At 39.8% G+C, this 27,417-nt stretch overlaps 1 protein-coding gene across 3 annotated transcripts in view; it reads left to right on the top strand.

Annotated features, from left to right (window-relative positions):
* Positions 1–9,615: 9,615 nt before the first annotated feature.
* Positions 9,616–27,417, top strand: part of LOC122642405 (5'-nucleotidase SurE-like) — a 45,267-nt gene continuing 27,465 nt past the window's right edge. For all 3 annotated transcript variants that reach the window (XM_043835856.1, XM_043835855.1, XM_043835857.1), the window contains exons 1-6: positions 9,616–9,785; positions 17,888–17,985; positions 18,492–18,556; positions 18,814–18,857; positions 19,480–19,557; positions 24,930–25,083. In XM_043835856.1, coding sequence (XP_043691791.1) covers positions 9,649–9,785; positions 17,888–17,985; positions 18,492–18,556; positions 18,814–18,857; positions 19,480–19,557; positions 24,930–25,083 — 576 coding nt within the window. In that variant the 5' untranslated portion in view covers positions 9,616–9,648. The remainder of the gene's footprint in view (positions 9,786–17,887; positions 17,986–18,491; positions 18,557–18,813; positions 18,858–19,479; positions 19,558–24,929; positions 25,084–27,417) is intronic.

Genomic DNA, 27,417 nt, shown 5'->3' on the forward strand with positions numbered 1-27,417 from the left:
GGTGAATGTTTTTAATTGAACTTGGGTGGCACAATAGGCTCAAGTCAACGGATTCGGCTCCTGTCCTGCAGTGGCGGGAGTTGGAGCATCCAGCCCATGGAAACCACCTAAAAACAGGGGGTGGGGTGGTCATTTCACATGTGGGGCCCAGGTGGGACCCACCTGTGAAATGACCACCCCACCCCTGTTTTTACTATCGTTTAGCTGGGCTGGACGCTCCAGCTCCCGCCACTGCAGGACAGGATCTTTTTCCCAAATCAACTTTAGAGCATACTTGGGCGAGGCCTCAAGCCAAGTTCATCTTGTGGGCTTCTTTCATCGAGCCTTTGGTGAAGATAACACATGTGCAAGCCAGGCCCAGTCCAGTCATTCAAGAATCACATATACATTTCATACAGTCAATATTTATATGTAGAGGAAAGTTTTTCGTGATGTGATGGTAAACACATGAAATAGTGAATGTCATCATTAACTTTCGTTTTCTATTGAAAAGATCCAAAGTATCCTTACTCAATCCAATCAAAGTATTAAATCACGTGGATTAAGATATTATCTTCTCACCGGGGGTGAAGGAAAATTTGATCCTTTATATGAATAAGGAAGTAATTTTCTATACGAGAGGGTGGCCTACGACAACACTCACATGTGTCCAACTCTCTCCTCCTGAAAATAAGGGGTAATGTCTTTTCATATGGGGGAGGAGAGAGATAGACTCATGGGAGTGCTGGCATAGGCCACCCTCCCGGACAGAGTCATTTTTCCCATATGAATAATACACTATGCACAAGCTAGAGGGTATACCTAGATGATGCACTAAGATCTCGACAAATGAAAGGATTTTTTAGGGTAAAGGTGAAATTATAGGGTATTTACGATCTTTTGATGTGCTTTTCTTCTACTGAGTCTTCATGCACACTTACAATTTTTCTAGCAGGGATGAAAATTGATTCCTTATTTGTATTGGTTGAGAGGGCGAAGCGGGTAAGAAATGAATGCAAGCTTTATCCCCTTCCTTATGCAACTCTTCTTCTCATATATAGATCGGCTGGACTAGAGTGTCTTTCAGAGGATATTGATTGAAATGCCCCTCCCTATTTTAATATCTTTTCTTCAATATCCGTTTTGGGGAGGGAAGAGAATCGAGCATGGCTCAGTCGTTTTTAGGGATCCAGGTGATACAAGGAGAAGAAAGAAATGTTGATTCAGGCAGTTAGAGTAGCGATGGAGGAATTCGATCAAGCTTCCCCTCCTTCCAAACCATCTGTTCTTGAATCCGATTGCCATTAGGATCGATATGAAAATAAACCCAAAGTACAAAGCCACTAGACATATTAGTAGATGAAGTTTTTTTTTTTTTTTTTTAATTTAAAGGGAAAAAGATCCGTGCTGGGAATGTGGTGCTTGCACCCAAACACAAAAAAATAGGTGAAATGATCACCCCATCCCCCCCCCCCCCCTAATGTGAAAAATCCCTGCCCGTGACTGGCCCTTGCAATGGCACATAGGGACCACGTTGCTAGGCAGAAAACACTGTCCCTTATTTAAATTATGGGAGAATGTTTCCTATGTGGGGGCATAGCTTTTGCCAACACCCCTTCTCTCTTTCTCTATCATCTCCTATGAAATGAAATGATCTCTCTACCTCTGTTGATTGAACCTATAAGAGGATCCTAATTGGTTCTCGCCTGCCTACATAACCTCTACTGTTACTGGACAAGAAACACACTCCCTTAAATTATAAAGAGAAAGTTTTCCATGACATTTTTTTTTATTTTTTTTATGTATTGTTTTCTTTCTTCATTCTTGATCATGTGAGCCATGCATATGAATTATACCATTCCTTGTATTAGCATTGGTGTGGCATGAAAGATACCCCACACTGGCGTGGTGGGGAGCTCTCTCCCATTAAATATATGTAACCTTGTTGACTAGGGATTTTTTTGTAAATCCAATTGACTCCACCTTGTAGCTTTGTATTGTACAAACTAGAAAGCAATGTGAGTCCTTTTGTGATACCAATCCCACGGTTAAAGCCTTAAAAGGCTTGAAAACCTTTGGATACCAATGCAAGAGTTAAAGAGGGTTGAGGGACCCCTTCCAAGTTCCAATTCTGGAATCAGTAGAGAAAACTTCTTGAGCTCTTTTAAGGCTTCAAATTAGGCCTGTAAACGGATTGGATTCGGCTCGGATGTAATCGGATCCGGATATTCCTTGGTCAAATATGGATATCTCTAAACGGATTCGGATGGATTAGGATGCAGATCGAATTCGGATTTTCGATCATCCGTTTACACCTCTGCCTTGTGTAACTCGAACCTTCATCCCCCTAGTGGATACAATTTACTCTTAATCCATAGTTTTAGATCATGATTCTCTTTTCCTCATATTCTAGAACCTGATGAATCTTAAAAAACCCTCAAGATCATTATTTACTTAATTTTTTATAATTAAGTATTCGGATTCGAATTTTTATCGGAGTATTCGGATTTTTTTTCGGATATCTCTAAACGGATACGGATGCGCCTAAACAAATACGGATGTGGATCGAATTCGAATTTTCGATTATCCATTTACAGCCCTACTTCAAATGAATAAGACTGACTGACCCACTTTGGCCTTGGATCACTCTTATATTTCTCTTTTATCTTCCAACCAAAGAAGCTCAACTTACACCAAAGAACACTTCATCACTGTTTACCCTTCAGTCTTCTCAAAAGTGGTTGGTTACTCCTTTTCCCAAGGCCAATCTTCAATTGGTGAAGAAGACAAAAGGGGCACACCCTTTTAGCCTTTACACTTCACATAATATAAAGAAACTGGTGCAGCCCAGCTCACCTCAATAACATAACATGCAAAGTGCAGAACAGAGAGGGAGAGAGATTCTTTCTTCTTCTTGTCTGTCAATTGGCGCAAATCAAGCCAGCAGAAACGCACACAAAGGCCAATGCTGATGCTGACGAAGCTGGGGTTGATGATTCAGTTACTCAGAATCCAAAGCACAGAGCACCCACCACTGGGGGATCCAAATTGGCCAGAGCCCACCACCACTCCAAAAGCAAAACCTTGCCGCACGATGCGCACAGCAGCGGCCATGTATGCATAATAAGACTTTAGAGAGGTGGGTTACAAGTTACTTACAACAGCAGATAAAAACTTCTTTTCCTTCAAAATATCAAATACTTTCTCTGTCCAAGCTCCCCAAGAGCAATAATGGAAAACCAAAAAGCAGATCGGCGCCTCATGATCCCCACCTCTGTAAAGTGTAAAACTGCAGCCTGAGAGGAGAAAAACGCTCTTTAATTTTCTAGTTCAGTTTCGAGGGCCTCAGAGAAGAAGCGAAACCATGGTCCCTTCCTGCTTCAGCAGTCCAAATCAATTGACTCAAGAAACCCAGAAGCCACAAAACCTCATCACCTGCATTTACCAAACTCAGCTCTGCAACTTCCCAACCTTCCTGACAATAACCTGGTCCAAAACCCTTTTCTCCCATTCCTTAATCATCCATGCCGCCGATTTATTCTCCATCAATCTCTCTCTCTACCCATCAACCTTCTCCTTCTTCCGAAACCGACCTGGCTCCAAATCTGTCTCCCTCACCCATCAACATCACCACCGAGTCAAGCTCTATTGGGACTTTTCTAAGGCAGAGTTCACCGGAAACTCAGCCGAGCCTGCCTCACGCTTCTACATTGCTATCGCCTGCGATGCCCGCATCAAATTCTTTCTCGGTGATCTTAGAGAAGATGCGCTGCGACGCATTGCTGGAGCTACCCGAATCTCTCCTTCCGCCGAACCCACATTACTATCCCGTCGTGAGCACGTATTTGGGCGCAGGAGTTTCGTGACCTTTGCTCAAATATCTGGATCGAAGCATGAAATTGGGATCGAATGCAGCGGTGGAGTATTGAGGGTGAACGTGGACGATGAGGTGGGTTTGACTGTGAAGAGATTAGCGTGGAAGTTTAGAGGGAACGAGCGTATTGTGATTGGTGGGTCTGTAGTGGAGTTCTATTGGGATGTATTCAATTGGGTTACAGGGTCTGGTGGTCATGGAGCGTTTGTGTTTCAGGTAGGGGATTGTGGGGTCTGGCCTGAAATGGTGGGCCCGGAGAAGAGACTCATGAGGAAGAGCTTATCGTCGTCGTCGCCGTCGGCAATTTCGCTATCACCGTCTCCGTCGTGCTCGAGTGTTTTGCAGTGGGCTGAAGAGACTGGTGATGGTGGAGGGAGGAGTTCTTGTTCTTCTTCTACCAGGTCTGGTGGGAGTGGAGGTTTCTCGTTGCTGCTGTATGCATGGAGGAGTGACTGAAATTAATGCATCCATTTTAATTTGAGTGATCAGAATGTGATTCTGTGAATTCTGAAATTGTTTGTTTATTTATTAGATTCATAAATTCGAAGGAAAAATACATAAACTTCACTTTATGTTTTGTTTTCTGATAAATAAAAATTCATTCAAGTAGCATGCATGAGATATGCGGAAATTTATCCTCTCAAGTGCGGTGCACTTACTATCTAGGGCATCACACTTAAGAATCTAACTGTCCATCCAACATTTGAAAGGATAAAAAGACCACTGTCCATGTTTGTACGATTGTATTGATATGCATGCATATGATTTTTCAGCTGTTGGGAACCGTTCATTGATAGAAGGATTCTCTAAACAAGTGGGACAAGAGAGTACACCCAATAAGTGATGAATTAGTTTCATACATAGGGGGTAGAGAAATCATTACATATGAGAGAGAGAAAGCCCGAGACCTCATGGTAGGGTCAGTTTAAACACCGTAGGAGCCAAAAAATATTGGACCGTTAGACACATGGTTTTAGTGCATGGTATGGGATTGGGTATTGATCACCTTCAAAACCGATACGATAGCAATAAAATATCGGCACAATATCCGAATTTGTGACTAACAAAACCAATATGTATCACTCGATACGGGCGATATGAAACTGACACCTCAAACCACATGATTAGACACCATTTTTCTCCATCACTACTTTGATTGGTAGTCAGATGCCAACTAATTTTGAATGGTCACCTCCACCATGTAACCATGTCAAGGTGTATTGTGATGCTAGTTTTTGCCAAAAGGACTGTAAGGGTGGGATTGGTTTTATCTTCTGAGATTCTACTAGCACATCACTATTTGTTGTCTCCATGTTGTTTGTTTTTCCCACAATTCTTGTGGGTGAGGTTATTACTATTCGGTTAGTTTCGTTAGAAGGGATTTCAGAAGGTTTTGAGCATCTAAAGGTGGAATCAAATCACAAGGACTTGATCACTTATCTTGTGCAATCGGAATGTCACCTTCCTTTGGAGATTAAATCTATAGTGGAAAACATTTTTCATTTTTCATCTTATTATATTTGATGTACTTTTTCTCTTGTTCTAAAAGAGATAAACAATGTTGCTGACTCTTTGACAAGGAAAGCCCTGTTTATTAATGTACAACAGTTTGATCAAATTCCAATCCATGAATACTAGGGTTACGCTCAACTCCTTCCATATGTAATATATCTTAACTCAATAAAGTTTACACAAAAAAAAAAAAACATTATTCCCTGTTAGGCATTCAATGGGAAGGTTCAGACCTATCTATAATTCTATCCTTACCTTTTATTTTGGCATAATCTTATCTGCATCTTATCTTCTATGGATTAAACTCCTACAAATGGATGGATACTAAAGTACCAATCAGAAAGGTTTTTGTTAGGTGGCCCCTCCTTCCATTAAACAATTGGGAAGAATCCTTAACAAAACAACCCACACACGCGTGCGTCCACACACGTGCTCCCCCCTTAATTCCCCTCGATTCAAGAAAGCACCTCCGGCCAAAGAATGAAGAGTAATTAGTAGAGTAGTATAGCCTCTACACAGAGGCATGGACTTATCTATCAGGAGCACGAGGAGCTCATCATCATCATCACCATCACCACTTCCCATCTTAAAAGGATGCCAAATCATACATGTCATCATGATGATCATGTATGGGCCCCCACCCTCTCACTGTTTTTTTTTTTTTTTATAACTGGATTTCATTAACGTGAGAACAATGTTCTTGAAGCATCCGCAAACAACAAAGAGGATAAGAAAGGGGGAGGGATCGAAAGCCAGCACATAGAATGCTGAGAGCCTGCAACTGTAGAAGCAAGTAGGTCAGCAACGCAATTGACCTCGCGAAAAGCATAAACAAACAAAATATTATCAAAGAAATGAATGATAGAATGACAGTCTGACACTATTGCCGTTATCCTCTCACTATTGAACATGAACATTCTTACATTCGTATTTGAAAAACCAAGTGTAATTAGAACTCGAAAATTGCTGGGTCAATGAACAAGTAATAATGGTGATTACTTGTAATTTTGATACCGCTTCTAAAGTCACAATTGGCTGCTGGTCAAGAACATATGGGGTGTCCTAAATTATTTCATTTGAAAATTTTAATGGAGAAGCTTGAAAAGCTCAAGAAGCTCTCTCTCTCTCTCTCCCCCCTCCCTTCTTACGAATCATTGTTCCCTCCAATTTGTTGCTCCTTTCAATTCCTCCAATTCCTTACATGGGTAGAAATGACTACCCTACCCCTGCCTGAAAACCCTGCCCAAGGTGAGGTCCACTTCCACTTATTAGAGGAATTGAAGAAATTGAAGGTGCCTACGAATTGAAGATGATAATTATTTCCTTCTTACTTCTGGGCTTCTTCCTAGATGTAAAGATTTCAAAGGTAATAGTTCTATTGGACCTGCCCCATTGAAAAACTATCTTCTAGAAACCAAGATGTAAAAGCCTGAGAAGCCTAGTCAAATATTCCCTTAAAATATCACTGCTGAAAACTATTCTCCATTAGAAAATTTCTCTTCCAATATAAGACATCCATTGAGGCCCAACATGGGACCTAGCTAGACATCCGACCTTAGCACATAAGGGAAAAAACAATACATGGGATTGGTAGGCATCAGTACAGGGACTGACCACCTACCTAGGTCTCCAGTGCTTAACACAATTGTTTTTCGTTATATTTCATGAAAAAAAATTTATTCACACAACCAAATAATGTATCATATGACTGCTCATATGTTTTTTAAAATAAAAATTTATTTTTCTATCATCTTCTTTCTATTATCTTGTAAGACCCTGTAAGACCCAAACTTGTTAAAGATTCTATTCTTCTACTTACTTGTAAAACTCAACCTTGTGAAGACTCCATTCACTTTCTTTTTTTTCCATTAACCCATCTAGACCATTAAACCAAATTTCAACCGATTTAGATAAAAACTATCAAACTCAACACTTACATTAGTTGTGTTGTCTAGGGAACCTTCTATTATAAGTTATTTGGGAGAGGTTCTCTAAGTAGCATAGGGGAGTGCACCAATGCAAGAGAGAGGCTGGCTCAGGTTCTCGTACAAGAACCATTCTCGTACGAGTGAGCCGTATAGATAGAATCCAAGAGTGGGATCCACCGCTCTTGAATTCCATCTGTGCGATTCAGGCCGTACGAGAATTGAGAACCTAAGCTGCATTGAGAGAGAGAGAGAGAGAGGGATTAGGTAATGTTATAACACTAATTTATTGGATTAGGGTCGGGTATGATACTTGAAAGGATACAAGCCTTGCTCCATCTAAACCCACGGGTACAGACCTTGATTACCATGTAAATCTAGAGAGGGCATCACATGTATTGTGGGGCGAATCAGATTTGATATTACAGTATTTTAAGTAGGTTCAGGTATGGTACTGGTGATACCCATGCTCTGCCCATCCCAACTATTAATTTTTTTTAAAATTTGGTGCAAGACCCATAATGGGTCCAGATAAAGACCCAAAAGGGCGCCAGACGAATTGTTATCCCCTTCAATTTGCTGCCCGCTCTAATTTCCTCCAATTCTTCACATAGGAGTGAAAATGATCACCCTACTCCTTACCCGAACACACTGTCCAAGATGGGGTAGGGTGGTCATTTCTGTTCCTATGTGAGGAATTGGAAGAAACTGGAGCGGGTAGCGAATTGGAGGTGATAATTATTCACGCCAAACAAGGTTCCAATAGGGGCCCAATGGCCACTTTACACACTACTTAATTAAAACTATTATTACTTAGATAAGGTAGGGGTAGGCTAGGATAGGAGGGTCGAACACACAACCTTCCCTGGACTTACGTTAGACCCCACTAGCTAGCAGCTTATCATTGTGCTACAAGTGCATCCCCGAACCCATCCAGTTGCCATTCCTACCATGGTTTGAGGTATCGGTATCGATATCGCCCATATCGGGTGATATGTATCGATATCGCAAGTCATTGATCCTAGTACTGTATCGGTGAAACGGTATGGCCAAGGGGCAAAACAGTAAAAAAGCCTCAATTTTATTTAAAAAAAAAAATCAAGGGTAAACTTGTTTGATGTGACTAATCCACGTCGATCCCTTATCGATGTTGCAGATAACCAATATCTTATCCTATACCGTGCACTAAAACCATGATTGCTACACTTGATCAACTAGATGGGCAAAAAATTATTTAAGTATTTTCACAATATTGCTAACTCACCTCATGTCTTACATATGGGTGCTTCTAGTGTCAACAAAGTAATGAAGTGAGAAAGTTGTACCATTCTTTTCATTGTCCATTTTCTTAATCTCAAAAAGTTATCACTATGTTATTATTAGAAAAAAGTGAAACGAGTCAAATGACATGATTTATTCTTGTTGACAAAATGTGTTAATAATATAAGGGTAAAAGGAAAAAAATTACAATTTCTTTTCACCAACTTTTGATGCAACAAAAATGTTCTATTATAATTTTTTTTTGTGTCTCAATGCATGAGAGATTCCATTTATACTTTATAGGAAGTGCTTTATCATTTTTTTTTTATGGAGTGGGTGGGGATTGGGTACTGGGGAGGGGGGAAAAATAACAGCATCAGAGCTCATCAACTACGCTAAGCAACTGTTGTTGAAAAATATATTTTATCATTTAGATGGAGCTTTTGTCCTCATCCAAGACTTTGCGGACACAATCGTATATCATGCATGGCTTGCACAAAACCTATTATACGAGAATGCGAAATCAACCATAAATGCATACCAAACACAACCTTTATTATAATTGTCAAAGGGGAAAAACCTTTATTTTAATCGTCAAAGGGCGAAAGGGCAGACCGGCCGAGTGAGCTTCATGCCCCACCGTGGAATGCTATTCTAGGGACAAAATGTTAAGGGAGAAGATGATTCTCTCATGTCTTTATAGCGAGTTTCTTGCCTAATCATGGAATGAGATTCTAGGGACAAAAGGTTAGGGCGAGAATATGATTCTCTCTTTTGTCTTTTAGCCGTTGGATGTGACTCTGCAGCAGCTTATTCCGCCGTCGGATGTGACTTTTACATCAAATTGTGATTGAAGGGTGAAATCTCAAATGTCCAAACCAAACCCTCCTAAAAATCTGATGCCAATGGTTTTGCGTCAGCAAAACGCAGTCGTCGTCGTCATGTGGCCACCTCCCTGTTTCTTTCCTGCCTCTGCTCGTTGAGAAGTAAAAAAAAAAGGCACTAAAGCTGACTTCTAATCTCCATTTACGATAACTTTTCGAGCAAAATCTTGAGTATAATCTTCCATCTCGTCGTCCAATTTCTAGCTTCTCTGTAATGGACGGAATAATGAATAACCGGCCAAGGATCATGGTGACCAACGATGATGGAATCGATGGGCCTGGTTTACGAGCATTAGTTCAGGTTTTGGTATCAACTGGTTGTTACGAGGTTCAGGTCTGCGCTCCTGATTCGTAAGTCTTCTGTTATCATCATTGTTGTTATCATTATTTTCTGTTCTGCTACCTTTTTTTCTCCTTCGAATTCTGTATGGATATTGGAAACTTTTATTTTATTGGTCTCAACTGATCGTTTCTAGGTTTTGATTCTTTGAATGTAGAGGAAGGGAGAGGGCGAGAGATTTTATCAAACGATATAGTTTTGCAATGCTTTTAGTTTGTATTCATCCTGTGAGGTGTTTTGCAATTAATAATACCTCTTTAGGAATTAACAAATAATACTTCTTTAGGAATTAACAACGCAATAGAACAATGATATGCAAAAGAAAAACGAAAGAAAATCACACACACACACAGAACATAAAGATTTACGTGGTTCTGATATGTGCAAGATAATCTAGAAAAAAAAAAATAACAAAAAGAAGAGAAATAATAGGGAGAGAGAGAGAGAGAGAGAGAGAGAGAGAGAGAGAGAGAGAGAGAGGAAATAGGGATTTGGGGTTTGCTTTACGGACCAAGCAAGGGCTTCTGGCTTGGGTGAGGAAGCCTACCTCATCTCTAAGAGATAAATTAGGGATTCAAAAGCTTCCTTCTTCCATTTGATCCTTCTAATAAATTGGGCAGCTGTTACACAACTTCTTCGGTTTAGTTACCACTTCCATTACAACTCCTCCCACATGTTACAACTCACTCTTTAAATAACCCACCCATTACCAAATAATTAACTACAATATACCAAAGCAATAACCTACCCTTGATGCACGTAACAGGTTCACCAAAAGCAATAAACCAGAGCTTCCACTATTTCGATGAAGAAATTACATAACCCTAATACTCACATCTTATGAGATCAACTGATGCAGATTCATCACCAAATAGGGCTTATTTCTTTAGAAATAGGCCTAGGGTTGGGTTATATACATGTTGGGCCTTTGTTCCCAAGGGTTTTTTTTAATGTATTAGACCACTTTAATGAGCCTAAACTAGGGGTATATAGGTTGCATACGGAATTAGCCCAATATTTAGTTTATTTTAAGTTAGATATCTTTTAACTTAAGTTAGTAGGGTTAAATAGGTCTTTTACTGTTTTAAATAAGTTAAATTAGATTAAATCTCTTCCTTCCATGATTTTTGGAGGAAAAGACTTTAAATTGTAATAGGACTTGGCATAAAGTCATCTTATTAATATAGTAAATTGTGGAGGGTTCCCCCACATTGAAAATTTGAAAAAAAAATACTGTTTCTGCTGCTGGCCGACTGTTGCTGCTGTTCCTGCTCCTTTGAGTGTGCATCCTTGTGGATTTCAAGGTGGAAAGGGTGGGTGGATTCCTGCGACTCCTTACGCCGTGACGGCTGGGAGGATCTCTCTCTCTGAAGGTGGTTTCATCCTTCATCATTCAAGCTACTGCCGGTGGATTCCAGTGGTGAGTTTGAGTTTAATTTCTGTTTTTTTTCATTCCTTCTCCTTCCCCATTCGATCCCTTTATTTTCTATTTTAATTTCATAAACCCTAATTCATCTAGAACCTATCTAGACCTGTTCCCTCATCAGAATCCTCTCATACTTTGACCACAACTCCTCCTCAGCACCCTCTATGCTCGATCCAAGTTGCTGCCCCTTCCCATCACTCAAACCGTAAATCCCCTCATCCCCCATAAACCCAAAAAAACCCTAAATTCCTGTTTAGGCATAATCAGCCATCAGAAACCCCCCTGCTGCAACCGAACCTTCCCCCTAGCCCCTCTAATATTCGAACAAAAACCCAGCCCAAAATTCCCTTCCTAAAACCTAGTTTTCAACCTAGATTCTAATTCCTAAATCCCAAACCCTAACCCTAAAATTCTGGAATCTGAATTTTGATTTAAATCTGTATCAATTCTGTTCTAAAAGCCTTCCCAAAGCCTGCATATTAAAATCAGATATACAATGTCTAACCCTAGAATTTAGTTTAAAACCCTAATTCTGCCCAGCCAAATCAGCAGTCTTGTTGGTGATACTATTACCTTGGTTCCTAGTGGGAATACTCCTACCTAGGACTACATTAACTTGGTATCAGAGCCATGGATGAACATGGCAATACGGTGCTGCCACAACTACCCGATCCTATGGTAGCAATGTTCAAGATGTTTCAGAAGTTCACTGCTGAGCAAAAGGCTATATTTGAAGATATTAGAGCTAAACAGAGGACTATCACTGAAAGGTTGCACCTGATTGAGCAACGACAGGTTACTCCTCATAGGGACATCAACATTCCCCTAGATGTGGACAGATATCAAGTCCAATCCCAAGTTCACCAACCTCATAGAAGGCATAGGGAAGACAGGGATAGGCACAAGGATTACAAAGAAGACATGTACAAAGAATACAAATTTACATTGCCAAAGGAAGTTGAGAGAGCACAAGTTGAAGATAAAGCTGAAGTGGCAGTGAATTGTGATGAAAAGAAAGAGACAACCCCTATAGCTTCAAAGATGGAAAGTCGACATGTAGAAGACCCTACTGAAGTGGTCAATGTTGAAGAAATCAAAGAAGACAAAGCGGAAACAGCAAAAGATGAAGAGGTGGTTGAGAACACTCCACAGGAAGGCAATGACCTTCAAGATGCTGTTCTTGAAAAAGTGAAGCTTATGTCTCAAGTATTAGATGCGAAGGTTACTAATACTGAAGACTCTATAGACAGGACATTCACAGTTGCTGCTGATTCAGAAAACGAACACATAGAGTTTGTTATGCCGCTATGGTTCTTCAAAGAGAGAGCTCCACACCTTGGAGATTTTATCCCCAATGTTCCTGCTTCACCGGAATTCTGTTTGGGGATGGTCAAAGCTGCTGATCACATGTTGATTCCCCCTCATCACTACGAAATTCGAGGACGAATTTTTTCAAGTTGGGGAGAGTTGACGCAGATTCATCACCAAATAGGGCTTATTTCTTTAGAAATAGGCCTAGGGTTGGTTTATATACATGTTGGGCCTTTGTTCCCAAGGGTTTTTTATGTATTAGGTCACTTTAATGAGCCTAAACTAGGGGTATATAGGTTGCATACGGGATTAGCCCAATATTTAGTTTATTTTAAGTTAGATATCTTTTAACTTAAGTTAGTAGGGTTAAATAGGTCTTTTACTGTTTTAAATAAGTTAAATTAGATTAAATCTCTTCCTTCCATGATTTTTGAAGGAAAAGACTTTAAATTGTACTAGGACTTGGCATAAAGCCATCTTATTAATATAGTAAATCGTGGAGGGTTCCCCCACATTGAAAATTTGAAAAAAAAATACTGTTTCTACTGCTGGCCGACTGCTGCTGCTGTTCCTGCTCCTTTAAGTGTGCATCATTGTGGATTTCAAGGTGGAAAGGGTGGGTGGATTCCTGTGACTCCTTACGCTGTGACGGCTGGGAGGATCTCTCTCTATGAAGGTGGTTTCATCCTTCATTATTCAAGCTGCTGCCGGTGGATTCCAGTGTTGAGTTTGAGTTTAATTTCTGTTTTTTTTCATTTCTTTTCCTTCCCCATTCGATCCCTTTATTTTCTGTTTTAATTTCATAAACCCTAATTCATCTAGAACCTATCCAGACCTGTTCCCTCATCAGAATCCTCTCATACTTTGACTACAGCTCCTCCTCAGCACCCTCTATACTCGATCCAAGTTGCTGCCCCTTCCCATCACTCAAACCGTAAATCCCCTCATCCCCCATACACCCAAAAAACCCTAAATTCCTGTTTAGGCATAATCAGCCATCAGAAACACCCCTGCTGCAACCGAACCTTCCCCCTAGCCCCTCTAATATTCGACCAGAAACCCAGCCCAAAATTCCCTTTCTAAAACCTAGTTTTCAACCTAGATTCTAATTCCTAAAACCCAAACCCTAACCATAAAATTCTGGAATCTGAATTTTGATTTAAATCTGTATCAATTCTGTTCTAAAAGCCTTCCCAAAGCCTGCATATTAAAATCAGATATACAGTGTCCTATTCCCCCATACCTAACCCTAGAACTTAGTTTAAAACCCTAATTCTGCCCAGCCAAATCAGCAGTCTGGTGATCCTATTACCTTGGTTCCTAGTGGGAATACTCCTCCCTAGGACTACATTATCAACCCTATATATAGTTTTTTGACACGTTACAATATAGAGAGACCATAATCCTCAAAAGTACAAAATTACCCTAGTATAAACAACAACAAACTCAACCTTACCCCAACTTAATAGGTCGGCTACATGGATCCAACAAAACTAAGTAACGAAACTAAAGGTCTGAACAAAAAAGGGGAATGAAGAGATGGGGAAAGAGATGAGAGATGAAAAATGAAAGGTGAAAGGTGAAAGTAAGAGGAAATAGGCACAACCCAGTAAGTCAGGAGAAACTCAGCTAAATGGGGTCTGCTAAATAGATCCTTGCTCTCCAAAAGGCTCTATCTGAAGTCATACTTGGTATAAGACCTAGACTATGCATGTCCTTCCTCACTACTTCTCCTATGGTCATTTTAGGCCTGCCCCTAGTTCTTTTAGCCCCTTCAATTGGAATCACATCGCTCCTCCATATTGGGGCATCTCTAGGCCTCCGTTGAACATGACTATACCACCTCAAACGACTCTCTCGCAGCTTGTAGTTGATTGGGGCAACTCCCAAGTCAGCTCTAATACGCTCATTCCTAACTTTATCCTTCCTAGTTTTTCCGCACGTCCATCATAACATCGTCATCTCTGTTACACATACTCCCTAATTTGGCACTTCTTAACTGCTCGACATTCTGCCCCATTCATCATGGCTAGTCATACAACAATCCGATAGAATTTTCCTTTAAGTTTTAAAGAAATACGTCGATCACACAACACTCTTGACACACTTCTCCACTTCATCCATCTCACTTTAATTCTTTGTGAAACATCATCCTCTATGTCACCTTCTTTATTTATGATTGACCCCAGATATCTAAAATAGTCACTTTGCGGTACCTCTCTTTGATGCAGGGCATCATCGTACAGCTGGCCCAGCCCAAGGCCTAGCCCTTGTGTGCTCTTTGAAAGTGGGGTCCACATGGAAACAACTTCAACAAATTCTGTTATGTAGTTATGAAGTTGAAAGAGTCTTTTCATATTTCCTAGGTTTATTTAAGACTCCTTTCATGTTTCTAGGTAGAAGTCTAATAGCCATTGGTGCATCTCCTAGTTTTTAGATTTGTCTTTTTGTATTCCAAGGCATGATTTTTTTAGCCTTTTCTTATTCCTAGGACTATTAGTTAGTCTTTTTCAGTTTCCAAAGTAGCAGTCTAGAGTATAATGCTAAGTTTTAATTGTTGCTTAGGTCTTTTCAATTTGACTTCTTGGGAATTACTTTTGTCTTGGAATCCCAAAAGTCCCTTTAACGTAATTTGTGTTTTCAAGAGGCATTTAGCCTCTACATTTGGGTTATATAAAGAGAAACCGTGGGACCCTCTCTTGGCAACCATAATTTGAAAACAAATTGCTCTCTTTGAAAACTTTTGCTTGTGAGACTCAAGTGCGATCAAGGTGGGACTCCTTCGATCGTGGCCTCAGTGAGACTCCGACGGTTGGGCAACTAGTGGGACATAGGCTGCCACCCATATATCTTCATCTTCAACTATCATCAGTCTCATCATTCCCATCATTCAATTTCATCATCATTTCAGGCATTTTATTTTAGATCTGGATACTATTCTCTACCAATTGGTCCTGGCGTGCTAGCCTTCTTAGGCTACACCACTCTTTCTTCAATTCGCACCATGTCGGTATCCATCATAGCGTGACTAAAATTACACATCATAGACTCCGTCTTCATTCTACTAATCTTAAAGCCTTTTGTTTCCAAAAGTTGATCTCCATAGCTCTAACTTTGTGTTAATTCCTGTTTTTGTCTCATCCACCAAAACGATATCATCGGTGAAGAGCATACATCGTGGGACCTCGTCTTGAATGCTTTTGGTTAGATCGTCCATGATAAGCGCAAACAGATAAGGGCTTAAGGCGGATCCCTGATGTAACCCAATCGTAATTTGGAATTCCTTGCTCTGACCTCCTACAGATCTCACTCTAGTCACCACACCTTCATACATATCTTTAATTACGTCCAAATATTTACTCAACAGTACTTCCTGGATTAAACTGAGATCAGACTTCACCAAATATAGGATTTGTTGTTTTCATTGCTTGAAACTGCAGTCGTTTCCTATAAATCTTCAAGACTCATTCAAGCTGCATTGCAGATAAAGATGTAAACCTTTGGTGGGAGATTGCTTATTAACTCTTTACGAATATTGCCTAGACAAATTTTTTTTTGATCTCTCAGCTGTATTAGAATGTGATATGTGCATGAGAGATTCCCTCTTAGTTATCTTGATAAGGTGAGTAAGATAGAGAAAAAATAGGAGATGGAATGGGAAGAGAGAAAATAAGGTGGAATAAAGATAAGAGATAAGTATGATAGTTGGCTTTACAGACGAAGCCATGACGTTTTGGCCTAATTTGGAGGTAGCTGACCTTTACTCCTTAGAGGATTTGTTTTAGGATTTTCAAGTCTATTTCATTCAAAGTACGCAAACTATTTAAAGATTACAAGGCAGTTAAGATAACTCCTACTACTTAGCCACGTTGAGATAACTAATCCACTTCCCCATTATCTACTAGAGTCCTAACTAGATCCACTATTCCATTACTCCCATGCGTACTTAAGCTACTAATACATAACCTCTATCCGTATACAACAACCCATGTGCACATCTCAGCCACGTAACACGTCTTCATGCAAGAGAGATGATAATCCATGCATGTGAGGCGATAATCCATGCATGTAACAAGTTTCTTCCCCCTTAAAAAGGATCTTGTCCCCAAGATTAAGCTCGGGAAATTGTTGCTTCAAGATTGCCATGTCTTCCCAAATCGCCTCTTCTGGCGAGACTGTGAGAGTCTGTGCCAATGGATTAACATCTGATCCTTTCGTCCTTGTTTGTGTCGATCCAAAATGGCTTGCGGCATGGGATGCAAGGCCTCCTCATCTCCTTGTACAGTTGGAAGATCACTTTGGACTTGGTGACAATCACCAATCTTCTTCTTGAGTAACGAGGCATTAAACGTAGGATGAATACCAAAATCCGCTTGTAGGGCCATGCCTTGTCTCTGATACCAAGTTGATGCGTGCACACGAGATCCCCTCTTAGTTATCTTGATAAGGTGAGTAAGATAGTTAGAAAATAGGAGATGAAATGGGAAGAGAGAAAATAGGGTGAGATAAGAGATAAGTATGATAGTTGGCTTTACAGATGAAGCCATGACGTATTGGCCTAATTTGGAGGTAGCCGACCTCTACTCCTTAGAGCATTTGTTTTAGGATTTTCAAGTCTATTTCATTCATGGTATGCAAACTATTTAAAGATTACAAGGCAGTTAAGATAACTCCTACTACTTAGCCACATTAAGGATAACTAATCCACTTCCCCATTATCTACTAGAGTCCTAAGTAGACCCACTACATCATTACTCCCATGCATACATAAGCTACTAATACATAACCTCTATCCGTATACTACCACCCATGTATACATCTCAGCCACGTAACACGCCTTCATAGCAGAGAGACGACGATAATCCATGCATGTAACAGAATGATATCAATTGGTTGTAGGCCTGTGATGGCCTTCTTTATTTATTTATCTTTAAATTGTGCTTGTCTTGCCATGATTTTACAGTAGTTTAAATTTGATGCAAAGACAGTTTCACCTGCCATGGCATATATTGGTGTGAGTTTTATTGATCTAATAGCACCAGAACATTAATGTTTCACGGTTGGTATTGTATTGTACTGTACATATGACTCACTGACTACCTATCTGGACCTGAAAGTCTTATCTAGAAGGTTGTAGCACCGAATAGTGAGAGCCTTTTTTTCAGCAATTGGCCATTTTTGTTTCAAATATCTGAGTATTATATTTTAAGTTTTGATAAAGGGTTGGGAAGCTTGTGTAAGTGGTGACTGACCATTTGGATGGTCAGGAATGATGCACTTTGCTCTTATTTGTTGTTGCAGAATTCAAAGCACAAGTACTTTCTTTTTTCATAGTTTGATTATGAAGCTTTCTGTCTAAGTTTGCACTTTTGGCAGGGAAAAGTCTGCTACAAGTCATAGCATCACTTGGCGTAATATTATGCTAACTGTTAGCAGAGTTGAAATCGAAGGGGCAACCGCTTATGCAGTTTCTGGTGTGTTAAAATGTGTTAACACTTCAAGTCAACAATTTCTGTAGGTTTTGGTTTGAAAAGTTGTTATTTACTGTGTGATAGGCTAGATGGAACTGTCTTATTGTTTGGATTTGGGAAATTCTTGATCAATGGAGGAACAATGTCATTATTTTTGCTCAATAACATGCCGAAGTGGAGATTGACTTATTCCATACTAATAAAAAATGCAGGAAATCCTTTGATAACATGGATTCCTATTTCTCAAAGATATCCCACTATCTAGATAATTGGCTGTATCCCATGAATCCATTTCGTAGAAATTCATTGATATCTTCTTTTTATAAAGCAAATCAACTTCAATTAGTGAATAATCCTTATTTTTTATAATTTTTTGTTCAATAGACTTGTATAATGCTCATTGATGGGTTGGGTTTTGATTCACCATTTATGGTCATTATTCTTACAAAACGAGTCCTATTTATTGCTTTTAGAAGTTGTTTGTCTAATTATTATAACATGAACTGCAGGAACACCAGCAGATTGTGCTTCTTTGGGAATCTCCAAAGCCCTCTTTCCTGCAGTTCCTGATCTGGTAGCCCTCTAGACTCTTTTATGGGTTAAAGTTTTAATTCAAGAAGTTTGTCTTATGAAGTCCTAATTCAAGCACTTCTATGTTGCCATCAGGATTAATTTAAGTGATTCTTATATGCTCTTGTCATCTTTTCTTCGTTAGTTCAATATTAAGTTAGAGCATACGTAGTTTGTATTTTCTATAAAATTATAACCATGTTTTATAAACTAGTTTTGATTTTGTCAATTGCTAATATTTTTCCTTGTACTCGCTCACAGGTTATCAGTGGCATCAATAAGGGTAGCAATTGCGGATATCACATGTTGGTAACATGTTCTGTAATCTGGCCCCCTTTTGTGTTTAGCTATGTCACTCCGGCTTTTACTACCAAAATATTATTAGCCCTGTTTGGTTAAATTAGAAACATATACTGAGAAGGAAATGGCCTTCTAGAATCTGTGTAATTTTGTTTGGCTGAAGGTGAAAAGGGGTTGGGAGATCCACTTCCCTCAGAAAATGAACTAATTGGTCTGAGAAAGTAATAGAGAAGTGACCATGCGGTACTGGAAGAATGATTTTTCATCCCACTATTGTCTTATATGGCTCGAATGTAATGGATGGCGATCCATCACATTGTAAATGCCATTTAATTTTTTTTCTTACATCACTGTACTGACATCATCACCACCACCACCACCACTTCCACCAACATTAAATCATCATCACCATCTATCTGGACTACCAGTACTGTCAAATCATAATGTTCATCCATCACATTATATGCCGTACTCATTGGCATCATATCTATCTTCATCTGTTGTTGTTTTTGTTGGTATTATTATCACCACTATATGTCATACCCCTCATTGTATTTGAAACAATGATTACCCATTATTTCTACTTGGGATGCTATTTAATGGGCTTCTCATGTTTCTGGCTTGCAGTGTTTATTCAGGGACAGTGGCTGGTGCTCGAGAGGCCTTCATTCATGGAGTGCCTTCTATATCTGTGTCATATGATTGGTATGCAAACTGTATTAGCCATCGTGGAGCAGATCACAGTTGAAATTCCATGAAGTACACATGATTAATTTTCCTTGGTTCTTGTTGTTTGTTCTTTTTTCCATTTAAATTATTTTGACTTGTTTGGCTACGAGAAATAAGTATATTAAGAACAAAGTGCAACGGGGAAGGACTTAAAAGCAAAAACAAAGGCTTCTGATAAGCAAAATGGACTAGCTGGTACACTTTGTATAGTCTAGCTGTTTTGGCTGATGCCTATTTCTGTTTGGGTGTTTCCACCCCCTTTGTCAATAGAATTTCTGACTTACTCCCCCCCCCAAAAAAATAAGGTTTGAGAGAAAAGGGAAAAGAAACACACCAGACCCTGACAAATGCAACTGAAAGAAGAAATAACCAGAGCCTTACTCATATAAATAATTTTCTGGATCTATAACCAGTTACTACTATTGAGTAATAGGAACACTGGATTCAGAATTCAGGTTCTATTTCAGAGAAGCAGATTTCTGAGTTAAAACTGGATGTTTGGTCAGTGATTTCCCAGTGTTTCCTGTTATGATTCATCTTCTTCAATTTTTTGAACAAATTGAGTTACTCGTCTCCACTTGTGAAGATCAAGTCTAATGCCTTTGCCACTTTCAATGCCAAAGCTTCCTTCTTCTCAATGTTAGTGCTTGATATGATGCCTCCATCATTACTCCTCCTCCCTCCTTCAGCTTGCTAGTGTCTTCAATCAGACATCTACCTTAATGTAGTGTGCCAACTCTTCAATTTGGATGGCTGTTGTGCAGGATTCTGAGTCACAGTCTAATTATCTTGGCCTTGAAGAGGAGATTGCCACCCTTGGTAGAACCTTAGAGTGGAAAACAAATAGCCAAGGTCAGGGGGGGTTATGGTTGGGTCTACAGGTAAGTTAGCAATAACCTGGTTTGTCATATTTTCTGGTGAGCATTCCACTTCAGCTGAGTCCCGGAAGGAGATCTCCTTCTGTAAACCCACTGCTGACCTGATCGAGCTTGGTACATTTACATTCATCAAACAAACTCAACCAAGGCTCGAATTCTTGATCACAATGGGAATTTGAATCACTTACCTCAGATCCCTTTTCAATCAATAGTGACGTAATAGTAAAGGTGATGTAGGTCGACCAAGGAGGAAGAGGAGAAAGGGCCAACAACTAGCCATTTCACAGCCAACATGGGTGCAGGTCTTTGTGGTCTTCATGGGCCAAACTTGGCCGAGTATTACAGGTTATACATTCCATGCGTGGGGAGACAATCAGAAGATTTTGTTTTCTTTCTATTTTAAATACTACCAATTTAGTCTAGAGGAGCTGCAAGATCTTCCCTTGTGAGGGTACTGTTGTCTACATGTACTCCAGATGGATACCCCATGGGTTCAGTTTCAGCCATCACAGTGTGTGCTCTAGCCCCCCCCCTCCTGCCACCATGCATACTGAATGGTGCGTGATGTAGATCCCAGCCCCATGCATGAATTGACATACAATCGAAGGAAGAAGATCCAGACCAGCCAAGACCAGTCAACTCGAGCCTAACCAGTCCCTAACTTTGGGACAGAATTGGACCAGCCAATTTGTCTTCAAATCAAGCCATTCCCTCAGTAGCTTCTAAGCAGCTTCTCATTAGTAGCTTCTAAGCTGCTTCTCAGCAGCAGCTTCTAAGCAACTTTCATCAGCAGCTTCTCATCAGCAACTTCTAAGCAGCTTCTCATCAGCAGCTTCTCAGCAAGTATCTACTACTATTCTCTTGGCTAGGCCCTCACTATATATAGAGGCCTTATTGTAAGTTTTGAAAAGAGTAGAATGAATGAAACAAATGAAACTTGCTTTTGCAAACCATTGTCCTCAGAAAGGCCGAGAGATCAACTGATAGAGAGAGTTGAGGGTGAGAGGCCCACGGCTGAGATAGCCCTCTATCGCCATTACCCTTCTATCCCTCCATCTTCTCCTCCATCATCTGTTTTATTTGCTGATTTGTTCCCTTAATCTGAAGTTTATTTGATTGAGATCAAGATCCTGCCTGGGGTTAGATCATCCGTGATTTAACCTTACATTAAATTGGTATTAGAGCCATGGCGGAGGAAAGCTCCAACCAAGCCTCGATAGATCCACCTCCCTTCGTTTTCAAGACCCGAGTTCCTCTACCCAATGGGAGCACAACCATATTATGTGTGCTCTAGCTCCCCCTCTCCTGCCACCATGCATACTGAAAGGTGCGTGATGTAGATCCCAGCCCCATACATGAATTGACATACAATCGAAGGAAGAAGATCCAGACCAGCCAAGACCAGTCAACTCGAGCTTAACTAGTCCCTAACTTTGGGACAGAATTGGACCAGCCAATTTGTTTTCAAATCAAGCCATTCCTTCAGTAGCTTCTAAGCAGCTTCCAAGCAACTTTCATCAGCAGCTTCTCATCAACAACTTCTAAGCAGCTTCTCAGCAGCGGTTTATCAGCAGCTTCTCAGCAAGTATCTACTACTATTCTCTTGGCTAAGCCCTCACTATATATAGAGGCCTTATTGTAAGTTTTGAAAAGAATAGAATGAATGAAACAAATGAAGCTTACTTTTGCAAACCATTGTCCTGAGAAAGGCTAAGAGATCAACTGAAAGAGAGAGTTGAGGGTGAGAGGCCCATGGCTGAGACAACCCTCCATCCCCATTACCCTTATATCCCTCCATCTTCTCTTCTATCTTCTGTTTTATTTGCTGATTTGTTCCCTTAATCTGACGTTTATTTGATTGAGATCAAGATCCTGCCTGGGTTAGATCAGCCATGATTTTACCTTACATTAGTGCGTCTAGGGGGACGTCCATAAAGCTCCCAGTAGGTTTCCCAAGTGTGCCTAGGTTTGCCACAATGATCACATCAGAGTCTATCTCTGTCGCCTCCACGTTTTGGCCCTTGGCCTCTTCCTCTACCTCGCCAACCTCTCTGGGAGCTAGAAACAAGAGCAGATCTCTCAAGGGATGCAGCAGTTTCCATGACCACTCTTCTGGTTTTTTCACTTTGCAAATAGCTGCTCACTTCATCTAACGATGGAGAGGTGATTGGCCCAAGATTTGCACCTGGATTGGTTCATATTCCGGGTTCAGCCTGCCAAGGAGAATCAGAACACGCTCCTTCTCAAATGTTTTATAGACCTTTGCTTCGTTCTAGGGATTGGAGAGCTGGAGGTCCCTATAGTGATCGTACTCCTCCTAAAGACCAACAACTGTGTTATAATACTCAGAGATAGTCCTATTTCCCTTTTTCATTGTGATAACCTTCTGGAGGAGTTAGTAGACCTTAGCCAAGTCACCCACACAGTAAAAAATCTTAGAGACACTATCCCAAATGTCCTTGGTTGTATCCTTTTGCATAAGCCTCCTACCAATCTCAAGTTTCATAGAAAAAATCAACCAGGTCATAATTGTTGAGTTCTCGGTCTCCCATTTCTAGTATGTTGGATCGCTTGAATGAGGAGCCTTGATGGTACCAATGATGTACCCTACCTTCCCCCGACTTTGCAGACATAGCTTCACTGAGTGAGCCTAATCAAATAGTTGGTGTTGTCCAACTTCACAATGGATATCCTGGTGCTAGGATTTTCAAAGGCAATCAGACTGGAGTTGGCACTACTTGAACCGCCAGCCGAAGCTTCCACAGATCCAATGACCTCCGACATTATGTAAAAACACACTTGGAAAGCTGGTTGGATACACAAACTAGATGGGGAGTGCACACTCTACCCAAACACTCCTTCCCAATACTCATAGAAAAAATTCTAGCAAATGAACAAGTCACAAAACTTGAAGAAACTTGGATCAAATGCACCTTTCAAGGTGTGGGTTCATCCCATTACAACTCATAGGACCCAAATAAGATAACTCACCAACAAGGCAACAACCAACACTAATTACATCAACCGTAGCATTTTAGATGAAAGAATCAACAAAGAACAGAATCAAGCAGTACCTTTCAGTGTGTGGGGAAACAAGTTGTAAACCAACAACTCTCATCTTCAGCAACTGAGGCCAAGGGGGTTGAAAGGGGACCGTTGGGAGACTCCAACAAACCTGGTCCCACCATCAACACGTCCTTGAGGATAGAGAAAGAGAGCTAACACTCCAGAGCTGGAGGTACTCCTGTTTTGGCTTCCTTGCTCATAAATCTCACTCTATAGTTTCAAATCTTCATCAATGTATCTTCTAGTTGATGGGAGAACAGATTAAAGAGGTCTTCTTACATGGTGCAGCCTCTATTGGAGCCCTCTACTCTTCTAAGGTTTCAAAAACAGAGGCACAGGGAGATACAAGCTGCCAGTCGACTCTCAAACCAACTCTGATACCAACTTCAAAGTAATAAAAGAGAGTAGGATGAGAGAAGAGAAGAGGTGGGGAGGATGAGTAGAAGACAAAGAAGAAGAAGAGAGAAAAAAGGGTGCGTGGAATAATGGGGAGATAATCGATTTCTTTCCCCTATATTGACTTACTTGCCTATAACATATGGAATTACATAATAACCCCCATACTAACATAAGAGAACCTAGGGAGGTAAAAAAGGTAAAAATAAAAGATGATAGCAAAGCACCCTAAATACCCTTATTACATGAACTCTAACACCTTCACTGCGGTAGCTACTATGTCAAAGAAGAGAATAAGAATTTGGGAAAATTTTCCTTGAGTTTCAATTGACTAGAGTTAAAGTTTTGATCAGGAAAAAATATACCTCCTTGATGAAGTTCACCAATTTTTTCATTTATACAACCCTTGGAAAGTATGGAAAGGGAGGCCACAAAATATAGCAGTTTATATAGTTAGGCTCTGATAATTTACTTAATAATTATAGTAGTTTATATAAATTACCAGTACTGACTTGATCTCATATGCATACTGACTTTACGTGTTCTTTTTAGTAATATATGGGAGCTGCTAGACTGTGTTGGTAAATTGACATTTAGGGCTGAGTTGAGCATATGTATCATGTGCGTAATTGGGCTAATTGCAGAATAAAATGCGCTGGTTATCTGCCAAAAAAAAAAAGGATTCTGTATAAGACAACTTACTCTAAGTCATTCCTCGCTCTTTTCTTTCTTCGCTTAATATGACATTAAACATGTGAAGAAAGGAACTACTGTGTAGCTAGTTGGAATTTTTGGTGATTAACACCACAATTACATGGTTGTGTTTAACTACCATGGGCTCATGGCTAAGGAGCAAGAGGAAACTGTAAAAGATAAAGTGTATGCAAATGTTCATCATGGTTCCCTTTTTATCTTATATATATATATCATTTTATTTGATAATAAAACAACAAAATTTCAATTGATTTTTGTTCCTCTTTGTGATTAAAATGGAAAATGAATTTGCAGGGTTAGAGATAAAAGCAGTATTGATGACTTCAAACTAGGCGCTGAGGCTTGCTTGCCCATCATAAATGCCATACTGACTGAGCTAAAAAATAAAACTTATCCTCAAAGATGCTTTTTGAATGTGGATTTGCCAACAACCATTGCAAGTCATAAGGTGATCTTCAGAATCAGATTAATGGCTGCAGAAACTAATGATGCTAGGCAATCGTACTTTTTGTGCATGTCACTGAACTGACTCTGCAAATATTTTATCTTTCATAACTGAATGATTGGTGTTGATACCTTCTCATATTCATTTTGGCTGAGAGATTTGAGCTGACAAGAACTCTAGAAGTCGTCGTGTTATTTTTTTATCTGCTTTTATTGATAAAGAAGCTATTAGTAAGGAGATTGCTCGAAGTAAGAGAATACTATAAAAGATACTAGTAGGTTGGTTACGAGCCTTCTTATGTTGTTTAGGGCATAGGGAGGATGGGATCACATTGGCCAGCCCACTCCCAAACTGGTTTAGCAATGTAGGAAAGACAAAAAAGAATAAAAGTAGTAGTAATGTGGAAAGGTTTTTATGGCCTTTTCTCTCAGCTTGATGTCGAACAACTTAGCAAATCAACTTCCATTCTTCGACTCATCCCGCTTTAAATAGCTGATTCTGTGGCCCTTTGACATTTCTCCTAAAGTTTAAGAAACAACATACTTGTGGCTGACACACACTAGCACAAGGTAATGCAGAGAAATACACAAAAAGACCGGATCAAGGGTACAAAAGTAATATATGAATACCACTCTTCAGTCAATAGCTACTTAAAGCAATGATAAGGGGATTAGTAAAAATTAACACCCATAACATTCAACACAGTAAACTGAGCAGTATCAAGTTGTCAACAGAGGGTGGCAAACACTGATTGGGAAACTGCTATTTGCACTGTTCTCCAAATTTCAAGATATCTGCCCCAACTCCGAAAGAGTCAGATTCAAAAAATGATTTACCCTTTGCCGAGCAAAGCACCAATGACTTTTAGAGTCAATATTGCAGAGAAATTTCTCCAGAACTGATTTATACAGTATTTTATGACAATTTTTGGAAGAAATTTGACCAAAATTTAACCTAACCAGATCACATGTTGTTTGTAAAATTCCAAAATTTGGGTGTTATTAACAACATTGGATTATGTCTGAAAGAAAAGAAAAGAGAACAAATGGAGAGGAGGAGAAGTGAGAGATCAAAATTCTTAACCAAGTCCTTTTTCGCTCTTGCACTTGTCCTTTTAGAATCTTCAACTTGTACATATTGACATTTATCAAAAAAAAAAGTAGGCGGTTTACCATATTAACCTCATTGAACATAATAGTTTTTATAAAAAAAAAATCAATCTTTTATGAATGAAAAAAGAAATCAATCTTTTCGCATGCCCAACGATCACAGTTTATTCCCTCGTCATATCAGTCCTCATTGATTCACTTTTTGGTTTCCATTGCACCGATGCAGATTCATCACCGAAATGGGCTTATTTCTTTAGAAATAAGTCTAGGGTTGGGTTATATGTATGTTGGGCTTTTGATCCCATGGGTTTTCTATGTAATAAGCCATTTTTATGGACCTAAAATATGGGTAATTAGGTTGCATACGGGATTAGCTGTTTTAATTCCTTAGTTTTGATTTTTATGTAATCAGTGGTCATGTGATCATTTAAGTGATCATGTGATTTGTCTAAGTGGTCCTGTGACAACTTAAGTGGTCATGTGATGTAAGTTGGGCTGGATTAGGATTCTATAAGTCCAGCCAGGTTTTGAGTCTATTTCTTTTAGTATTTTAGTTTCCTAGTTAGTTTAAGTTACCTAATAGGTTAATGATTGGGTTAGGCCTTTCCTTTTTAGAGTAGAAGTCTATTTTTGAGTCTTTTATATAAGGTTGTAAGGGGGCAAAGCCTTGAACACGAATTTGATTAATGAAAAGATTTTGTTTGCTGCCATTGCTGCTTCCTTGCTCTATTGAGTGTTGCTCTTTGTGAGTGTGCATCCTTGTGGTTCTATCAAGATGGAAAGGGACTGGTGGAATCCGGTTGACTCCTTATGCTGTGACGGCTGGGAGGATCTTCTTTAATTCGAAGGTGGTTCTATCCTTCACATCTGTTCAAGCTGTTGCCAGTGGAATCTCCAGTAAGTTTGATACCCAATTTCTTCTTCTAACCCTCTAATCCTTTCCCCCCATCGATCCCCTTTATTTTTTGTTTGAATCCCATAAACCCTAACTCCATTAAACCCTAGATCTTGCTGCCCAGCCATATTTAACCATTAGAATTACTTCAAATTCAAACCACAGCCTCTCTTTAACACCCCCTACACTCGACCCAAGCTGCTGCCCCTATTTGTCTTTCAAAACCCTAAATTTGACCTAATTTCTAAAACCCAAAACCTGAAACCCTAACCCTAATTTCTGGAATTTTGAATTCTCATCTAAACCTAACCAAATCTAGCTTTCTAAATTCCC

The sequence above is a fragment of the Telopea speciosissima genome, chromosome 10, assembly GCF_018873765.1.
Source record: "Telopea speciosissima isolate NSW1024214 ecotype Mountain lineage chromosome 10, Tspe_v1, whole genome shotgun sequence".
NCBI classification, from domain to species: Eukaryota; Viridiplantae; Streptophyta; class Magnoliopsida; order Proteales; family Proteaceae; genus Telopea; species Telopea speciosissima.